This window comes from Jaculus jaculus, chromosome 3 (assembly GCF_020740685.1).
Source record: "Jaculus jaculus isolate mJacJac1 chromosome 3, mJacJac1.mat.Y.cur, whole genome shotgun sequence".
Lineage (NCBI taxonomy): Eukaryota > Metazoa > Chordata > Mammalia > Rodentia > Dipodidae > Jaculus > Jaculus jaculus.
The window spans coordinates 11850667-11872114 of record NC_059104.1 but is presented as its reverse complement, the minus strand read 5'-3'; the positions used below and the strand labels follow the sequence as shown (position 1 = coordinate 11872114).

Here is a 21448-nt window from a genome sequence, read left to right as displayed (position 1 = left end):
GTGGATCCTGGGGAATCAAGCCTTGAACCAGCATCCTCAGGTTTCACAAGCAAGCGCTTAACGGCTAAGCCATCTCTGCAGCCCCTTTAAGAATATTTTGATGTCTGTATTTCATTATGTACAGTTCTATTCATTTTATAATCTAAATTTATTTGATAATTACTTTTCAGTGCTAGGGATCAAATGCAGGGCCTTGTTCCTACTAGACAAATACTCTTCTCCTGAGCTCCCCTCTCACCTCACATGTTTTTAAGAGAAAAGATCTTGCTATGTTGCCCAGGATAGCCCTGAACTTGTGGGCTCAAGTAATCCTTCTGCCTCAGCCTTCTGCAGTGCTGACCACAGCTGAATGCTGTCATGTCTGGCAGTCCCCATGTGTTTTCCAGCACTTGGAGGTTTAGCTGGACAAATTCATATGCTGCATCCTTTTGCAAAGAGATCCATGTCATTAACAAGGCTGGCAAATCCAATTCTGGTTGGAGGAACCAAACATGAATAAATTGCAAGTAAATGATGTAGTATTGTGGAAGGTGGGAAGAAGTAGAAGAATGAAGAGAGGAGAAACATGAGAGAGGAAAGGTGGGGGAACTCCTCCTTGAAACAGGAGCACAAGCGAAGGAAGGCCGCACTAGAGCAGGGGGCAGGAGTGAGGGCCAGGAGACAAGGGTCCCGCGGGGACCAGCAAGCACGGCCATCCCCACGCAGCAACATCTGGAATGACCCAAGAGCCAGGTGGTATGCTGGGGAGTGAGGGAAACGCACAAGGGACTAGGCATGGTAGGACAAGGCTGTGAGCCCAGCACTGGAGGTGGAGGCAGGAATATCAGGCGTTCAAGGCAGTCTCAGCTGCATGGGGACTGAGGTCAGCCTGCGCTCTGTGAGACCCTGTCTCAAAACACAAAACAAAACAAGTACATGAATTACAGTGGTCTGTCATTCTTAGTGAGGAGGAACTGTTGGAAAGGTTGAGTAGAGAAGTTCAAGGTCAGCTTGAACTACATAGTGTTTGAGGTCCAGCCTGGGCTTCTGGTTGAGCTCCTGTCTCAAAAACAAAACAAAACAAAACAAAAAAAGAATTGCTGAATAATGGCTACAGAGTGGTAATACTGGAGTTGATATGTACATTAAGTTATTTTGCCTTCTGTTTGATCTTGTGGAGCTTATGTAAATTAAATGCATATGATGCAGCTCTGCTTTACTTGAACAATTTTGGGAAATACTGAAAGGTCACAATGTAGGATTTTATGCCAAGATGAAGAATGCTTATTGGTCTTATTCTTGGCAAGTCTCTGGAACCTGGTTCCCTGTGATAGAGCAGTGGTAGCCCTACCTTTGATATTTTTATAATAACCCCTGGTTGTCTTTTCCATATCCCAACTTAAATAAAATACATGACACGAATGGAATTGTATGTACATGTTTGACTCTGCTTAAGGCCCTGTGAGGACAGCTTCTGCTCAGTTTTCGTATGTGTGGCATCTAAACTATGTACTAGGCACATAGCTTGGTGATCAGTAATTAGTTTTTGAGTGAATATATGGTTGAATGCATCAAGACATTTTGTTTTACTTTTGTTTTTGTCACTGGAGATTGAGCCCAGGACCGTGTGCATGCTAAGCATTTGCTCGTGAGGCAACTTAGGGTGAAAAGGAGGAATGTCCTTGGGCTTGCCCTTGCAGTCTACACTTTGCTAGAAATAGGAGAATTGGTGTATTGACAAGGAACCCCAAAGTTCCTGTTTCACTCTGCCACTGAGCTGTACTCCTGACATAAAAAGGTGTTCTTCAGACAATTTTCTTTTAATTCCAAAACATGACTGTGATGTTTTCAAACTTAATGTTCTATTTTGATTACTTTGATTTTTTTCCCTTTTGGTATTCTTTGTTTAAAAGCAAAAGGGAAGTATTCAATCATTACATCAGAGACAAACTGTAAAGGGCTGTGATTTTTCTCTTTGTGAGTTATAATATCCCATCTAATAAAAAGCTGGTTATATTGTATTGAGAACAGTGATTCATTGTGCTTCAAACTAGTTTCTTTGAAGGTTGCAGTCTCCTGAGGTCTAAACTCCACTTCCCTAAATCAAAGATGTAATGGAAGACTAAGAAAACCTAATATTTTTTCCTCTGGGGGCACAGAAAGAAGAGATTGTCTGCAAGGGTTTAAAATTTGCGTTTTAGTCAGTGTTTTCCTGTGATGTTATATGTTTCAAATACAGAGACAAGCACATCACATAGTTATTTGTAATGTCGCTACACGGACTGTTTGTACAACAAAGGATTTGAGTAACTTAATGTTTTTTGTTTCATACAAGTATTTACTCTGAGGACAAACTATTTGTTAGAAGGAAAAGAGTTAGATTTTGTATTTCTTTTTAAAAATATTTTATTTTTATTTATTTATGAGAGAGAGAATATGAATGGATGTGCCAGGGCCTCTAGCCACTGCAAAAACACAAACAAACAAAAAACAAAACAAACAAAAAACAAAACAAAACAAAAAACCTCAAACAAACTCCAAATTCATGCACCACCTTGTGCATCTGGCTGCATGGGTACTAGGGAATTGAACCTGGGTCCTCAGGCTTTGCAGGCAAGTACCTTGATCATAAAGCCATCTCTCCACCACAGATTTAATATTCTGAATATACCAAGGAGTGGACAACATGATGTTCAATAGTTTTAGTTAACTTTGAGTTTTGAATGTACTGGTCAACTATAACTCCATTTTATATGATAAGAAGATATTTTTATTTAGTAGACCTGTTTAATGTGGTTTACAATTTGATAATCTAATAATGATTGAAATCAGTTTAAGAATAAAATAGCAACAATTAAAAAATGCTTTTATTTTTAAAAATTGTTCTTTTCTCTTCAGTTATTTTGTATAATTTTTTTTTTTTTTTTTGGTTGTTTTGTTTTTGAGGAAGGTCTCTCATTCTCTAGGCTCCTGAGTGCTGGGATTAAAGGTGTGCACCACCACACCCCGCTTATTTTGAACAGTCTTACAGAAGACAAATTGTATTGCTCTCTGTGCTGGCTGAGAGAGAATTGCCTTTCAAGGGGTTTAGAGTACCAGGCAGTGCTCCTCAGAACCCTCGTGCTGTGTGCTCGGCCCCCGCGACACTGGACTTTTGAGCCATATATGTGCATGAAAGTATATTTCTTTTGATAGTAGTGTTTAATCATTGGTGGAACAAATTCTACTATTCCCATTTCAGTAGAGAATCTGTGATCAAGAAAGTTAAGTCACTTACCCAAGCTCTCAAGGCTAGTAAGAAGGAGGTTAATTTAGTTATCTATAGCTCAAGTAAATCTTTTTCGACATTGTTTTGAAGTAAGCAGAAATAATTTATTTTTTATAAAGGGAGCTCTGCATGTGGCTCACTCATCTGATTGCATTTCTTACTTTCCAGGGATGGTTTTAGGTTTTCATCTCAAGAAGCAGCTTCTAGTTTTGGTGATGATAGACTACTGATAGAAAAATTTATTGATAATCCTCGACATATAGAAATCCAGGTTGGTACAGCTTAACATACTTTCTAATTAGTTTAATTTTTAAATAGCATCATTTATTCTTTCTGAAAACACATTCTTTTTTCTGGGTAGAATGATTATGAGCTATTTTGGTGGTTTGAGTAAGTCCAAAATAAATTGGTTAACTGCTTTGGGAGCCTAAGTGTACTTTTTGTCAGTGTGCTAAGATGTTGGGATGGGAAAACCTACCTTTAAAATAAAGCAATCCTGAAGTGTGGGACCAGGCTAATTATATTCTGCCTTAAGACTCATCCATTTTCTTCCTGTATTGGGCTGTTTTTAGAGAAAGGAGTCTTCCCTTTTGTCCTGTCCCTTATGCATGACTTGCTTATTTACTTGATGGTTTTCTGAGAAACATTTGTAACTTCACTGTATGTAGCCTAGCTCAAGTTCACTTTGTTTTTGAGACATAGACTCTCTGTGGAGCCCATGCTGGCCTTGAACTTGTGGTCCTTCTGCTTCAGCCTCCAGAGTGCTGAAGTTTTGATGTTTTAGGTGTTACTTTGCTTGAATGAATGTTTTTATTTGGTGTGTAGGTCAAAGTAAGTATTTTCCCATTTGAATATTTCTAGTAAATGATACCACATATTGTAGTGACCATTTGTTGTAAATTAATTGAGATTAGGTCATTTTCTTAATTATTTTTATTTTATAAGAAGTCTAGAAATATGATCTAAAATAATTTTTAAGGGCTCTTCTAAAATTATTTAAATTTCCATGTAAATTTTAGACTTTAAGTATTGAATCATTTCCTCTGCAAAATACATATACTTACTCCCCAACAGACGGGGATTGGATTTGGGTAGTATTGGATCTGGAGGTTATTTTAAAGAGAACTGACATCTTTTAACAAGATGGACTTTTCTAGTCTGTGAACTAGGCTGTCTCTTAATTTATTTAGGTCTTCTTTAGGCCCACCTAGCATTGTATTATAGTTTTGAGTGTGAAGATTTTAAGTGTCTTTTAGTTAATTTACTCTTAGCTGGGTGTGGTGACACACACCTTTAATCCCAGCACTTGGGAGGCAGAGGTAGGTAGATTGCTGTGAATTCAAGGCCACCCTGAGACTACATAATTTACTCCTAGATGCTTGACACCTTTTGATGCTACTATAAATTTTATGCTTTTCTAAAATTTATTTACATATTGTTTATTGCTCATATATATAAATACAGTTGATTTTTTAGCCTATGTTTTTGTTAAATCAACTTCAAGATTTTTATCTTTCGGATACTTTCTGCTGAGTGAAAAACCACTTCAAAATTCTGTGCTGTAAAACAGCATTGTTCATGCTGCTAGGAGACCACTTGTGTTGTTTAATTTTTAGATACTGTACTTCCTGATAGGCCTTGAGGTCCTTGAGGGCAGATAAAGTCTAAGTCCTTTGCTGTTTGGGTAGTGGGCCTTTGTGTTTCATATTACCAACATTCAATACATGATTCAATACTGATTCAGTATCAGCTCATAAGTTATTAATTATATACCTACAGCGGCCTTTTAGTTTAACTAGTGATGACCTATAATCTGGGTTATGTTTTTATATATTGGTGAAAATGTCTCCTACTTGCTTAAATGAGCCATAAAATGTTTTTCATGTCTGATCTATATTTAGGAGGCTACTGAATATTATTCACTTCTTATTGTTTAGTTTTTCTTTACTTATTTATTTTATACAATCTATGTACCTGTCAAAGGTACAAGAAAACAAGCATCGTTTTACCCTTTCTCTAGGTCCTCTGGTTTCTGACCCTAGACGCTCTTACTTGTTTCTTAGGGTCTACCTGCAATCTTTAAAGTACGTCTATGTCTGTCAGTCACCTACAATTTTTTGTAATTTTTTTTGTTTGTTTATTTGAGAATGACAGAGAGAGATAAAGGAGCGGGGGGGGGGGGGGAGAGAATGGGCACGCCAGGGCCTCCAGCCACTGCCAACAAACTCCACATGCATGCACCCCCCTGTGCATCTGGCTAACGTGGGTCCTGGGGAATCAAGCCTCGAACCGGAGTCCTTAGGCTTCACAGGCAAGCGCTTAGCCACGAAGCCATCTCTCCAGCCCTCATCTACTATTTTTTTTTTTTGTTTTTTTGATGTAGGGTCTCACTCTAGTCCAGGCTGACCTGGAATTCAGCTGGCCTCGAATTTACAGCGATCCTCCTACCTCTGCCTCCCGAGTACTGGGATTAAAGGCGTGCGCCACCACGCCTGGCTCACCTGCTATTTTTATGTGAGCTGTCCTATGCTGACTCCTTTCCTGCTCTGAAGTTGTGCACTGGGCTGGCAGTGCAGCTGACCCCACTCTGTGGCTCACGTCTTCACGCCCAGTGCTTCTCAACTCGAGAGCTGTTTGCATTTTCTGGGCTGGGTTCAAGGATTCTTAGGGTTCATGTTATTTGGAGCAGTTTATTATTATGTTTCCGTTTCAGGAACGAATGTAGCTTTTCTCTGAGTACGCACATGTACACATACAGCTTTAGTAAAATTAAAAACAGCTCACAGTAAGTGTAAGGATTAACTTCTCTTCTAGGTGTTTTATTTTTAATGTTTTCCTATATGTAACCAAATCTTTTTATTTTTGAATGCTTGGAGAAAAACACTCTCTTGACTCTGTATCTGCATCATTTTTTATAGTTGGCAATATTATTGAGCTTCTTGGCTTTTTGGCTTTATTTCTTGGAGACTAAATCTACCGCTAATTCTCTGCCAGTTAGAATTTTAAAAAGAGGCTGGGAGCTATTTTTATGATTTAAAGTATTTTTAGATATACCTCATGCCAGGTACCTCTGGATTTTAGAAGTAAAATTTCAATTTATTGGCACTTTATTACTACAATATATTCCTTCATTATTTGAAATAATTCTTGAGTTTTATTTCTTAAAATGTTGCAGTTATGCATTAGTTATTCATCTTACAGCTTACCGTGCCTGTTACAACTATGATTTCTTTAATTTGATTTTTTTCACTACCCATATAAAACATCAGGGCTATTGCTCTTTGTTATGCATAATGCATGAAGAAACCGAATGCCTTGCCCAGTGAGACTGGATGGCTGTTTGGTGCTAAAATAAGTGGACTTGTGGCCTCTACAGCAGGTCGTTCCTGGGTGGATCTGCAATATATGTTCAGAAATGTACAGGTCACTGTCCACACAGTTCAATCTTAGGTTTTACCTGGGGACCCCAGCTCATTTTCTATTATTACAAATGTAAAACACCTTCCTTTATGTATTAACCCCAGATCATTTTCCTATTTTCTTGTAACAAAGATAAACCACAGCAAAGCTATCCACATATAAATAACAGGCAACATACTGGATATCAGTACATAAACTATCACTTTCTGATAACCAGCATCATAAAAGCAAATATGGGTTTGTAATAATGCTGCAGTGACTCTAGTCACAACCAGAATGTATGGCCTCTTTTAAGACACTTGGTGTTTTTCACAAGATAGGTACAGTGGATTTTCATATTTTGTCCATTGTTATATTGTTCTCATAATGCCATCTGTATATTTGAAATGTAACATGAGAATCTTTGCCTCAAGTGTATTTTCCAAAAGTGTTTTATAAAATTTTAGGATTATAAATACAAAGGTTTTCTTCTGTTAATATCAGCATAATGAACATTTTGAGAGGTGCATATGTTCTGTGATTATTAAGAACCAAGAGATGTTACATGGGAAAAACATTACCTGGACACATACTCAGTGGGTGTTTCCTCATGTGATATTGCACTTAGGTTTTAGGTGACAAACATGGAAATGCACTGTGGCTTAATGAAAGAGAGTGCTCAATTCAGAGACGAAATCAGAAGGTGGTAGAGGAAGCACCAAGGTAAGATGCTTCCGGTGGCCCATAAAAGAATCTGCCTTGGTCCCTTTGCCATGTTTTTGTCCTTTGGCCCATATTCCTTTAATACGAACTCTACTAATGCTTGCTTATTTATTTGTTTGTTTGTTTGTTTGTTTGTTTATTTTGAGGTAGGATCTTCCTCTGACCCAGGCTGACCTGGAATTCACCATATAGTCTCAGGCTGGCCTCAGACTCACAGCGATCCTCTTACCTCTGCCTCCCGAGTGCTGGGGTTAAAGGTGTGTGCCACCACGCCCTGCTAATGCTTCCCATTTTTATAACTGAGAATTTGTTAACTGGTCTTCCTTAGTAGTTTAGTACATGAAAATGAGAAAATACTCTAGAAAGAAGTGGGTTTCTAGTAGAAGAGAGAGTTGGATAATCAGTTGACTTATGTGGGTCTTGCTGATAATTTCAGGTTCTTATAAGCTAAAAGTTTTAGAACATTGGTTGGTACTGAATGTTTCCTACCAGGAAATAACATCTGATGCATACTTCTTGAAAATTTTTGATCCAGCGCTCCTTTGCAGTTTCTAGACCACTGCTCATGTATGTGTGCAGTAGTTTCAAGGAGCCTCATTTGGAGTCGATGCTAGACTGGTATTTGTGTATATTCTGGTATTTGTGGTCTTAAAATTCCCCAGTTAAAGAAGCATAGAGATGCAAGCCTGTAATACCAATACTGTAAAGGCCAAGGCAAGAGAATTTCTGTGAGTTCAAGGCCAGCTTGCATTATAAAGTGACTTTCAGGCCAGCCAACGGCTACAAGCAAGACATTATCTAAAAAAAAAAAAAAAAAAAAAGCATAAACAAACAAAAATCTTAAAATAAAACTAAACAATTGAATGTACATAGTCAGTCAGTTAAAATGTATCCAGTTTTAATCAACAAGGTTAGTATGCCTTAACAATCCAAATGACTCTTCAAGTCTGTAGGTCTAACTAGTGTTTATATGGAATTGAAATAGAAGACTAATGGCATGTGTCTAAACCTAGAATGTGAGGAATGAGAAAGGAAAGTGACTTAGTCCTTGGCTAAAAAGTGGAGAGGACATGACAGACTAAAAGCATCTTAAACTGGGCGTGGTAGCGTATGTCTTTAATCCCAGCAGAGGTAGGAGGATCATCATGAGTTCAAGGCCACCCTGAGACTACATATTGAATTCCAGGTCAACTTGGTAGAGACCCTACCTCAAAAATCCAGCCAATCAACCAACCAGCCAAACAAACAAAAAGATCTTAAAATACAAGAGACAATCAGTGCAGTGTCTGAACTTTATTTGGACCTGAATTCAAGAAAATCAGCTTTATAAAGCTATTTATGAAGCAGACATGGGAATTTGAACACTCTCTGGCTACTGACTGGCTGGCTGTTTTTTTATTTGAGAGAGAAAGAGGTAGGTAGGGAGAGAGAGAGAGAGCAAGCAAGCGAGCTAGAGTGAGAGAAAATGTGAAAGAATGGGCACACCAGGGCCCTTAGCCCTTGCAAATGAATTCCAGATGTATGTGCCATCTTATGCATTTGGCTAACTTGGGTCCTGTGGAATTGAACTTGGGTCCTTTGGCTTCGTAGCAAGTGCCTTAACTGCAAAGCCAACTCTCCAGGCCTAAGGAGTTCTTATGAAGTGTGGTTGTGTTGGCAAAGAATACTTAAAGTTGGGCATGGTGTCTCATGCCTTTAATCCCAGCATTTGGGAGGCAGAGGTAGGATCGCCATGAGTTTGATGCCACCTTGAAAATACTTAGTGAATTCCAGGTCAGCCTAAGCTATAGTGAAACCCTACCTTGAAAACTTAAAAAAAAAAAAAGAATACTTATATCTGAGAGCATTGAATTCTCACCACTAAATCACCAGGGGACATAGAATACTTATATCTGAAACAGATGGGAGTATGTACAGGTGAAACACTACCTCAAACACATGAACTGGTATAGAAATAGACATGTAGCATAGATGAGTCAAGAATGGCTATATTAATACTTGTTACAAATGAGAAAAATGTATGCAAATCCACCAGGCTATACCTTACAAGATACCATCCAAACCTTATTTTAGAATAACATTAATCCACAAATAGTAAGGTAGTTAATGTTTTATTTCTCATAGTCTTTCTTTCATAGAATCAAAATCTGAAAGTCTAGGTTATTTGATGATTCCCTCGCAGAAGTTGTTGTAAACATTCCAGCTTTACCTGCTGATAAGTGAACAAGTGTCGGGGTCATTAGATGACCACTCGTACATTCTTGCTGTTTGTGGCACCTGCATTCTGTAAAGGCATGTGAACACTGAACTAACTAGCACATATCAACAACTCTTCCTAGGGGAAATGCAGTGTTAGGTTGTTGCAAGCCTCTGCATGTAACTTTTTTTACACACATGTAACATTTTACATTTGTCTACCTGATCAGGGTATAGTCTTGTTTTCCTGTTGAAGAACTCCTTGTTTAGTGGTTGTTAATTGATTTCCTAACAGTGAACTCAGGATGCTGGTCAAGACCCTAATGCATTCCTCAGGGAGGCTTATCTCACAAGTCAGCCTTCTCTGTAAGACATCTCACAGCCTTTATGCCCTAGAGGTGACAGATAGCCTGCAAGTGGAATACTCGGGCACTTAAACAGTGAATGTGTGCACATGCATGTGTGTGTGTGAACATACACTCACACACACACTCTCTCTCTCTCTCTCTCTCTCTCTCTCTCTCTCCTCAAAGCTGCAGAGCTTGGAAAGGACACTGGGTAAATATAAGCACTGAAACAAAAAGGCAGAGCCTTTTCTTGTTCAACCTTGGTCTAGTGGTTTTCTTCTCTCTGCTTGCTAATGAATAACCATGAAGGTGCTATAAATATTGATTTTTGAGATTACACATAAATTTTAGCAAATAGGCAGGTTTACACATATAGAACCCATGAATAATAATGGTTGACTATATGTGTCAATTTCTTTTCTTTCTCTCTTTTTTTTTTTTTGAGGCAGGTCTCACTCTAGCCCAAGGTGACCTGGAACCCACTATGCCATCCCAGGGCCTTGAACTCATGGTGATCCTTCTACCTCTGCCTTCCAAGTGCTGGGATTAAAGGCGTGCGCCGCCACTGCTTGACTTATATACTTCAACTTCTAAGAACTTATTTTTTTCCAGTTTTATCTGAAGTAGCTCTGAACATGTATGTTAAGTTTTCACAAGTTAAGGGTAGTTCCGTATTTTAGAAATGAAGTGCTAATGTTTCATTAAAATTTGAGGTTGATTTATTTAGGCATGTTGTACATAACATAGAAATGTATACTATAAAATGTGAAGCATATAACATTATGAACTCATCAGCTGATTCAGATGATCAACGTCAAAGTAAAATTTAAGAAAAGTTTTCTTAGTGCACATAAAAGATAGCTTGATGTTTTTGGCAGACAAGTGCTTTCTGTATTTGCAGCATCTTTTTGGATCCTGACACTCGAAGAGCCATGGGCGAGCAAGCTGTGGCTCTTGCCAGAGCGGTGCAGTACTCCTCGGCTGGGACTGTGGAGTTCCTCGTGGACTCCAAGAAGAACTTCTACTTCTTGGAAATGAATACGAGACTCCAGGTGACCATATAAGATTCAATTCCTTTCCAGGTCCCTGTACCCCTCTTCACTCAGTCTTCTCTGTTTTATGAAAGTTAAGACCCAGAGCCATGAATTTGGAGATTTAGCTTTTACAGCTGTGCCAGAGCATCTATTAAGGGCTGCAGAGATGGTTTAATGGTTCAGGCGCTTGCTGGCAAAGCCAAGGGCCCAGCTTCAATTCCCCAGAACCCATATAAAGCCCCATGCATGAAGTTGTGCATGCATCTGGAGTTTGTTTGCAGAGGCTAGAGCCCCGGGTGGGCCCATTCTCTTTATTTAAAGAAAAATGCACAAATGACATCTATGAAGGACAGCAGCGTTTTCTGTTAATTTAAAGGTCAGTGGTTAGCCCTACTTTGTTACTGCAAGTAATACTTCATGTGGGCCATTTGACTTCTTGGACTTTTTAGGTTGAGCTGTTCTTGTCTGGATTCTGTGTCATTAAGAGAAACTGCTTTAGGCATTGTAAGCAGAATGAGAGTTAAGTGCTTTCAAAACCTTCAGATGGCATGGAGGAAGGAGGGGGACCCCGTAGGAACTTCTAGGAGTGGCTCTTACAACTTCGTTGCCCCTCAAGCTCCCAGGAGAATTGCTCTTCCCCAGTTAGGAGAAACCCAGGGACTTCCCTCGTCTGTGCGCTTTTGAGACAGACTTTCTGTCCCACCAAGATCTCAGGAAGCCTCCAGGGCTGTGACAGGTGGCTTTGTCCCATTTCATTTTGTGAGCTATACATACATGAAGGCAGCTAGAACACAAGCATATTGGTGAATACAATCTTCTAAAGCAAATAGCACTGGGTCTTGCAGTACAGAAATGCTGGCAGTTTTCACCCATTCTCATACTTTTCTTTGTCTCAGTTATTCTCTCTCCATTGCCTCAAGATCTGTTTCCTATTCTAATTGACTCCTTAGCACCTTTTTGTATTCCCACAGGCTTCTTCCTTTGAATTATGTACCTAAGTAGTGTGATGAAACAGTATGTTTGTCAATTTTGTTTAACTTCATCTCAATGAGATAGTAAAGTTTTTTCCTTTGTGCATGGCTTCTTAACATTTTGTTTGTGCAGGTCAGCCAAATGGTATCTTGTTACATGCATGTGATACTCCTTTGAAGAAAATGCTAGTGTTGATTTACCTGTTAATTTCTATAGATGCCTATCTTGTTTCCAGTTTTATGTAATTTATGTTAACTTGTCAGGGTGATCATAAATGGGGTGGTTTCATACCACTTAGGCATGCACATTCTAGGAGGCAGAGTTTAAAATCAAGTTGTTGGCAGACTTGGCTTCTTCTTGAGGGCTGAGAAATGATAATTGCCTTCTCCTAGCACGAGGTAGTTGAGGATACTCCCTTGCCATCCTTTGGTTTGTGGCACAGTAGCCCAGTCTTTGCATCAGTGTCGCCTGGCCTCCTTTTGCATCTCTGTGTTCACAGTTCCTTCTCTGTGAGGTCAGCAGTGCTATTGGAGTTCAGACTCACACGACCCACTCGATTACATCTGCCCAAACCCTGTTTTTGAATAAGGTCACATTCACCGGTTCTGGGTGGGCATGAAGTTGAAGGGGATTCTGTTTAATCCATTGCATCATTTATAAAACACATTTGGTCTGCAGAGGCAGAAAATGCTTGTGGATGCCGGGGACCGTGTGGGTGGATGGTGTGGGGAGGATTATGGACTGATGACTAGAATAGTAGACACTGATATAAATCACCCTGTGCCTGAACATGACAACAGCTCTTCTGCCATCAGGCCTTTGGGCAGGGTGGCCTGAAGGGGGGTTGAGTCATTTAGGCAAAAGTTGAGTGGGGCTGGAATATGTTTGTTGCTGTGGTTTTGTTTCACATACCACTGGGTGTCCTGAGGGCTGTTCTCCATTCCTATTCCGCTCTTGGCTTTAGTTTAGGAGTTTAATCTCTGCTGCTGCTTCCTAATAGGCACACCTCTTTCCCAGAGGCACCCTCTTCCTCCTTGTTGAGAGATCCTAGTTAGCCTAATGGCTACAGGAGGCGTTTTTTCCTTTCTCTACATCTTTGGCTTATCTAGACCTTGTGTTTTTAGATCCTTGAGGTGGGTTTCCTTAGTGGTCCTGCCCTTCCTCCTAGTGACAGTGAATCTAATGGGCAGCTTTTTGCATCTTTCTTGGTGGTTATCTTTTGCATGGTACGTCTTCCTTCATTCTTTTACTCTTGACTTGTCAGTGTTCACACATTGTACATGTTCCTCTGTAAGCAGTGTATAGTTTTTTGTTTGTTTGTTTGTTTATGTGTGTGTGTTTTCCTGAGGTGCGTACCCACTCTAGCTCAGGCTGACCTGGCTCTCACTCTGTAGTGTCAGGCTGGCCTCAAACTCATGCTGATCCTCCTACCTCTGCTGAGATGAAAGGTGTACACCATCATGCCTGGCTATAGTTCTCCTTTTTTTTTTTAAAGTTTTTTATTTATTTATTTATTTAATTGAGAGCGACAGACACAGAGAGAAGGACAGATAGAGGGAGAGAGAAAGAATGGGCGCGCCAGGGCTTCCAGCCTCTGCAAACGAACTCCAGACGCGTGCGCCCCCTTGTGCATCTGGCTAACGTGGCACCTGGGGAACCGAGCCTCAAACCGGGGTCCTTAGGCTTCACAGGCAAGCGTTTAACCACTAAGCCATCTCTCCAGCCCTAGTTCTACTTTTTTTTTTTTTTTAAAAAAAAATGCTTTCCTTTTATTTTACCTCCATTTCTTCCCCTTTGTCTTACACTTATTATAGTGCTTATCATTTAGTTTTATTTCTGTACTACTGCTCATGCAGCAGAAAGACATGGAAAAATCTCCAGAATTCTTTGGCCAATATTTGTTTCAAGGCATTGAAAGTATTAAGCCACTGATTTGGCTATTTTTAGTAAGACTTTCACTTTCATTTTATCTTCTACTTACTTGCAGATAATTTTATTATGAATTTGTCTGTTTTCTTCATTTTGTCTCAGATAATGTGTATACACTTGTACCTGAAATCTATAGGACTTCTTGAGTCTATGGATTAATGTCTTTGAACAGTTTTTGAAATACTCTACTAGTATTTTTGGTATGTCTTCCTTTTTTTGGGATTTTTTTCAATACCATATATATGTATTCATATTTATTTACATACATATATACTTTGTATATACAGTGCTTCTTTTCTTTGATAATTCTTATGGATAATTTCTTCTGACATCTTTCTCTTGAGCTACATTTAATGAATTAATCACCCATTGAGTTTTTAATTTCATTTATTTATATTTCAGGCTTGAATTTCTATTTGGTGATTTAAAAAATACAGTTTGGGGCTGGAGGGATGGCTTAGTAGTTAAGGTGTTTGTCTGCAAAGCCAAAAGACCTAGTTTGATTCCCCAGGACCCATAAAAACCAGATGCACAAGGGGCGCACGCATCTGAAGTTGGTTTGCAGTAGCTGGAGCCCTGGCGTGCCCATTCTCTTTCTTCCCCTCTCTTTCTGTCTGTCAAATAAATAAAAATAAAATATTAAAAAATACAATTTTGTGCTTATCTACTTTCTTACCTCTTATCCAACATTTAAATGTTGTCTTTTATAACTTTGAATATAATTAGCTGTTGTTTTGTAGTTTGTTCCTGGTAATTTCCACATCTGTATCCTTGTGGCGTGTATACTATTATTTATTTGAGTGATTTTATGATTGTGATGCTTAGTTATTCCTGTGCCTTCTTATCTCTGACTGCATATTGGTAATTTTAACAAGTTCTTTTTGTTCATATGTTGAAGCCTTGGATGATGGAGTCATAAGGAGATTTTCATGTTTTTCTATTGCATGCCCACGAGCAGTAGTAGTATTTCGTGACTGTAGCGGGCCAATTTCAAAGTAAAGTTCCCTGGATTTATGGGGGGATTTAAAGCCCAGCCGAAGGTCCAGAGAATGGCTGGTTGTTTAAGTACCTCTTACCTTGAGTTGCACTCCTTTGCAGCCTCCCCTGCAGGTGGGGCTGCTCTGTCCCTTGTTCTCACCTTTGACCTTGTGCTTGGACGTTTCTCGTGTCACCCAGAGTATCCACTAGACACATAGTGTCATTTTCCTTCTGAAATGGAACTGCCTTTAGGGCAAAAGTGATGTCGAATATTGTATTTATTCTTCTGTGTTTTCCTGTTTTGGATTTTGGCTGATAACTCCTTCCCATATTCTTACCTTTTGATGGTCTTAAGAAAATGCTCTCTATCTTGTTAATCAGTTCCCAGTGACTGTGTGTACAGATTCCAAGCAGACAACTTTAGGTACATTGTGTACAATTTTTGCACATTATGTACAAATTTGTACCCCTCCTCACCCCTCCTGTCCTTCCCATAAAGTTACCAGATATGGAATTGTGGCCTGTGCCTCGCTGTTGCCTGCATTTTCCCTCCCAAGTCTCATGTTTTTTAAGTACTTTATTGACATTTAGAACCTCACCAGTCAGTCACAAGATGAACCTCGGCTACCAGTCAGTTGGGAGTTTCTTAGGCAAATCACATACAAGCTCACTATTTACCTATGAATGCAGTCACCAAAGTCTTAATCTATAAATTGTATGCAAAAATTCAAAATACTACTTTTTAATTGCATGATATAACTATCAAATATTCATATGGTTTTTATTTATTATAGCAGGGATAGTTCTAGATATATTTTGAGACTAATATCCTAATATTTATAGTATTTATATGGTTATTAACTTAGTAGTTGCTGCTTAAAGTTTAGGACACTTCCTTTGAAATCACATTTTTAACCTGTATTCTATTCTTGTATCTTTACAAGTGACAGAAGGTTTGCTTTTTGAATATTAATTTGATTTTGATGAAAATATGCCTTTCTAAGTGAATCTAATTCCATAATTAGCTGGGAAATCATGTACTTTATTAAAGTGAAGACTTTATTATGTCATGATGAGAATAATAGCCTGTGAAAGGATTCTAAAAGAAATTTGAAATGATGGAATATTTGTTTTGTTTTACATACAAGAAATATAGACTGATTGAAGTTTTTTTTTTTTTTTTAAATTTACTTCTTTGCAAGGAGAGAGACAGAGATCCGAGAAGGTTCATCAGGATCTCTTGTTGCTGCAAACGAACTCCAGATACATATGCTACTTTGTGCATCTATTTTTATGTAGATACTGGGGAATCAAACCCAGGCCAATAGACTTTGCAAACAAGTGCCTTTGACCACTGAGAAATCTCTCCAGCCCGTGACTTTTTTTTTTTTTTTTTAAATACTGAGACAGGATCTTGCTATATTGCTCAGGCTGGCCTTTAACTCATGGGTTTAAGTCATCGTCTTGCCTTAGCCTCCCTGGTACATGGGTCTGCTGTCAAACATCAACATGCCCAGCTTATACCCCACTCCCCATGTCCTTCCGTTTCTGGCTCATTAATCTTGGCTCATATGTATAGTAAAGTTTGTCCTATGGTCATTTTTTGGTATAACATCTAATAGTTGATATTGATACCTTTTATTTTTCTTTTGGTTTTACTGAGGTAGGGTCTCACTCTAGTTCAGACTGACCTGGAACTTTCTCTGTAGTTCCAGGCTGGCCTTGAACTAACAGCGATCCGCCTACCTCTGCCCCCTGAGTGCTGGGATTCAAGGTGTGTGCCACCACATCTGGCCCCCTTATTTCCAATAGTTCTATACAGTTGGTAAAAATCATTGCTTCTCTTTGAAGTCTATGAGTTTCCTGACCTTGAGATTCTGACTTGGTTCCCAGTACCAGATATGAGTTCTCTCCCACTGAGCGGGCCTCATGTCCAGTCAGAAACCACTGGTCACCTGCAGTGGCCGTGTGCCACTACTGCACAAGTGTAACACGGGCTTTTGGAATTTAGTCCAGTATCAAGTTGCCTGAAGCTTTATTTATGCTTTTATTTTCCTTAACTGATTGACTTGAATTTGTCTCCACAGATTCACTCACATTTCCTATTCTGTGAATTGTCTGAGTCTTTTCTATTTGGGGTTCATTATTGCATTGCATGTGCTCTTTACTTTTCCAGAAAGCAGCCATTTGGGATAGTGTCAGAAAGCAATACTCTGGATATTTTTCCATCTGAGGGAAGACCACAGGCATCTGAATTATGTTGTAATAACCATAATAATAGAGAGCTCTGGAAAGACAGTCATCTTTTTCTAGAGCCATTTATTCATTCATAGTCTAGGTTGGTAAATAGAGACTTTTCTCCCCTCTCACCAAAGAGGATTTATTTACATTCCAGAAAACAGTTTTAATGGTCTTTGTCTCCTCCAGAGTACAAAAGAGACAGATATTTCCATACCTTTGCTTAATATTACAGGTTCCTATCCTGTGGTACTCGACCATCCCCCTGTTTGTTCAGGGCTCCCCAACCCTGTCTTGTCAGTCCATGCATTGATGAGGGATTGAGTTTTGGGGGATGATGTTTAGCAGACAGCTTCAGGTTCGCTGAGGTGAACTTGCAGACCAGGCACAGTCATGGAGGAAGGGATTTATTGAAGCTTACAGATCCAGGGGAAGTTCCTTAATGGCAGAAGAAGTTTCCAACTCTTAAAGGAGCAAACAGAGAGAGAAGTCTCAAGCCAAAAGCCACACCACACCTTACACTTCAGGAACTACTCCTATTAGGCACACTATGCATATCATTAGATTGGAATCTCAAACCCACCACCACATCTTAGGGCTGGATCCTAACATCCACCCAGTGACACTGCCTCCATCCAGGTGGCTGCAGATCCAAACTACAAGCTGATAAAACACTGAATATATTGGGGATCGTCTATTCAAACGACCACAGAGCTTTGCTGCTCTGCCAGTAAACAGTTGTTCCATCACCTCAGAAACCACTTTTGTCCTTTGGCAAGATCAGCAGATTACACATAAAAGCAACACAAATGATTCATAGGTATTTCCCCTCATCTATTGCTTATGTTCTTGACATTGTGTGTTGTTTTTTTCTTCTTATATAGAGTGCTTTTATTTGTAAATGGTTGCAGTTTTTTATACAATTTCTTTTTATTTGTGTGTGTGTGACATGATTTTCCCTACACCATGGTAAATGAAACTTTTTTTTCTTTTTTGTTTTTTTCAAGGTAGGGTCTCACGCTAGCCCAGGCTGACCTGGAATTCATTTCTAGTCTCAGATTGGCTTCAAATGGATGGCAAGCCTCCTACCTTGGTCTCTTAAGTGCTGGGATTAAAGGCGTGCATCTTATTTCATGCTTTCTAGTAATACTTTTTTTTTTTAAAACTTTTTATTATGGTATTTCTTCATTTGGAATCAATTTTAATTATTTTTAATATGACTAAATGAATCAACTACTACTGAATAATCTTTTGTTAATAATTAGAAGTATCAATGTCATAAGTACTGAGTTCTCATTTTTGTGGATGTAATTTTTTTTTCTTTACAAAAAACATAGCTGCTTATTTGTGTGTTAGTGTAACACTGCTCTGGATATTAAGTCAGTATGAATATTCTGTATCCAAGAAAACTGTCCCTTTATGTTGGATTAACTTGTTTATATTTAACAATAGAAAGAAATTAAAATGATGGGGCTAAGGAGATGGTCTAGCAGTTGAAGACACTTACTTGCCAAGTCTGCTCTCCTGAGTTTGATTCCCCAGTACCCATGTAAGGCCAGTTACACAAAATGGCACACGAGTCTGGTCTTTTCTTCTCTCGTTCTCTCAAACAAAAATTAAATACTTTTTAAAAAGAAATTAAAATGGTGAAATTGTTGAAATATTAGAAAAGTGGTTATAATTTTCCAGAGATGTTAATTCCTAAATATATTCTTATGAAAAATATTTTTATTATTTTCCATCTTATTTATTTATATTCTAATTTGAAAGAATAGTTTTCCTTTTATAAAAATATTTTTTTACTTACATATTTTTAAAAATATTTATTTATTTGAGAGAGAGAGAAGTAAATAGAGTAAGAGAATGGGCATTCCAGGGCCTCTAGCTGCTGCAGACAAACTAAATTCATGCACCACCTTGTGTATCTGGCTTATTTAGGTATTAGGGAATTGAACCTTGGTCTTTAGGCTTTGCAGGCAAGTACCTTAACTGCTAAGCCATTTCTCCAGCCCTAGTTTCATATTTTTATGTAGTCCCTTTGTCTTCCTTTCCTACTTCTTCATTTTTTTCTATTTTTATTGTTAGTTCATATTATATGTAACATTTGCTTTCTATCTATAGGTATCGCTTTCCTGGGATCCTTCCCTCCTTCCCTCTTTTCTCCTCTCCCTCTTCCTTTTCTTCTTCTTATCCCTCTCTTTCTCTCTTCCTTTCTTTGCAGTAGGTCTCATTCTAGCTCAGGCTGACCTGGAGCTTACCTTGTAGCCCTGGCTGGCCTCGGAATTCACTGAAGTCCTCCTTACCTCAGCCTGTTGAGCACTGTGATTAAATTCTTTAAGCTATGGTGCCTGGCTTTGAGTTTTTGTTTTTTTTTTTAAGTTTGTATTTTCACTTAGTTTAATGATCATTGCCAACATCTTACCATAGTTTCATGACAGTAAGTTCTTCATTTTGACTCAGCTTATGAATTTTATGATCAGATTATTTTTCTTTCAGCCAAGAATTTATGTTTTATCCTAAATTCCTGTGGATACTGTATTCTGTGAAGTAATTATATGGATAAGAAGGGTACATTTGAAGAGCACTTCACCTTGGTATAGAATTTCTAGGTTTGAGGACTGGAAAGATGGCTTAGCAGTTAAGGAGCTTGTCTGCAAAGCCTAAGGACCTAGGCTTATTTCCCCACTACCTATGTACGCACACTATGGTGCATGTGTCTGGAGTTCATTTGCAGTGGCTAGAGGCCCTAGTGTGCCCAATTTCTCTCTGTATCTGCCTCTTTTTCTTTCTTTCTCTCTCTTAAATATATAAATAAAATATTAAAAAATAATTTACAGGTTTGAAACGAATTAACATGTTGCTGGCATTTGACCCATTATTAAGCATTGAGCAACTATAAACACACACAGAAGTATGATCTTTCTGACAACGTTCTTTGACGTGCTGCAGGGCATGGAGGATGGAAACTGTAGTTTGGGGTGGGGAACATCCAGCAGTGCTGAGAGAGGGAAGTTTCATTTTTCCACTGGTGATTTTAGTGTAGGATTCTGGAACGGAAATAATGGCACTTTTATGATAGATACACACTGTTGTCCATTTGCTAGCACCATGTACTGGACAAGACCAAGAGTTAGCCCTGAAATAAACAATAGTCTTTAATTAAAAGCAATGTATTGATATTGGTTCATATGTTGCAGGAAGCGACCACCCTCTAATGCAAGATGTTCATAATGGGGACATTGGGGTGGAGGTAAGGAGAAGGGATATGAGTATATCAAAACTCAGTACATATAACCCATTTGTCTAGGAACCTAAAACTATAAAACTCAGCCCTTTTCTGTTATTTTTTATGTTATATTATGATGAATAACTTACATTTTTTCGGAATCACTTAAAAGTCTTCCTAGGGCCTGGGGATATGGCTTTGTAGTTAAAAGTACCTGCTTGTGAAGCCTGCTGGCCTGGGTTGTGTCTCCTAGTACCCACATAAGCCATGTGCACAGAGTGGTATATACACCTGGAATGTGTTTGCAGCAGCAAGAGGCCCTCACGCTCTGATTCGTTCCTTCTCTGTCTCCAACCCTCTCTCTGGTCTGGTTGAAAATAAATAAGTAAAAAAAATACATATATTTAAGTATTTTGTTTTTATTTATTTATTTGGGAGAGGTTAAGAGGCGGAGAGATAGAGGTAGATAGGAGGGAGGGAGGGAGGGAGGGAGGGAGAGAGAGAGGTAGAGGGAAAGGGGAAGGGGGAGGAAGGGGGAGGGAGGGAGGGAGGGAAAGGAGAGAATGAGAATGAGAATGAATATGGGCATGCCAGGGCTTCCAGCCACGGCAAACGAACTCCAGACATGTGTGCCACTTTGTGCATCTGGCTTAAGTGGGTACTGGGGAATTGAATCAAGGTCCTTTGGCTTTGCAGGCAAGCGCCTTAACTGCTAAGCCATCTCTCCAGACCCCTCCAAATATATATATTTTTAGTAAAAATATTTTTAAAAAAATCTTTCTGATTCAGTTTTCATTCTTAGGGTGGGGAAACTTTGAAGCAAAATTCCTTGTGCATCCATATTATACTTGCATTTCTTTCCTTGGTTCTTTCTTTCTTTTCTTTTTCCTTTTTATCTTTTCTTTCTTCCCTTCCATCCTTCCTACCTCTCTTATTGAGTTTGTCTTACCTGTCCCTTTATCTTCTCTTCATGGAAATTTTCAGACATACAGAACTGTCTGAGACTCACTTGCATTAGGAAACCTCTTGACACTGTAATCTAGCTTCATGCTCTTCCTCCCATGGCTGCAAAGTTTTAATACAAATATTAGACATTATATAATTTCATATAACTCCTTCAGTATTCAACTTTCATCTGTGGCATTTTTTGTGCCACTTT

At 38.8% G+C, this 21448-nt stretch overlaps 1 protein-coding gene across 2 annotated transcripts in view; it reads left to right on the top strand.

The window, feature by feature from the left end:
- Pcca (propionyl-CoA carboxylase subunit alpha) overlaps positions 1-21448 on the top strand; it is a 339901-nt gene that overhangs the window by 117351 nt on the left and 201102 nt on the right. For both annotated transcript variants that reach the window (XM_045144878.1, XM_004663385.2), the window contains exons 10-12: positions 3416-3518; positions 7275-7369; positions 10814-10964. In XM_045144878.1, the coding sequence (XP_045000813.1) occupies positions 3416-3518; positions 7275-7369; positions 10814-10964 (349 nt within the window). The remainder of the gene's footprint in view (positions 1-3415; positions 3519-7274; positions 7370-10813; positions 10965-21448) is intronic.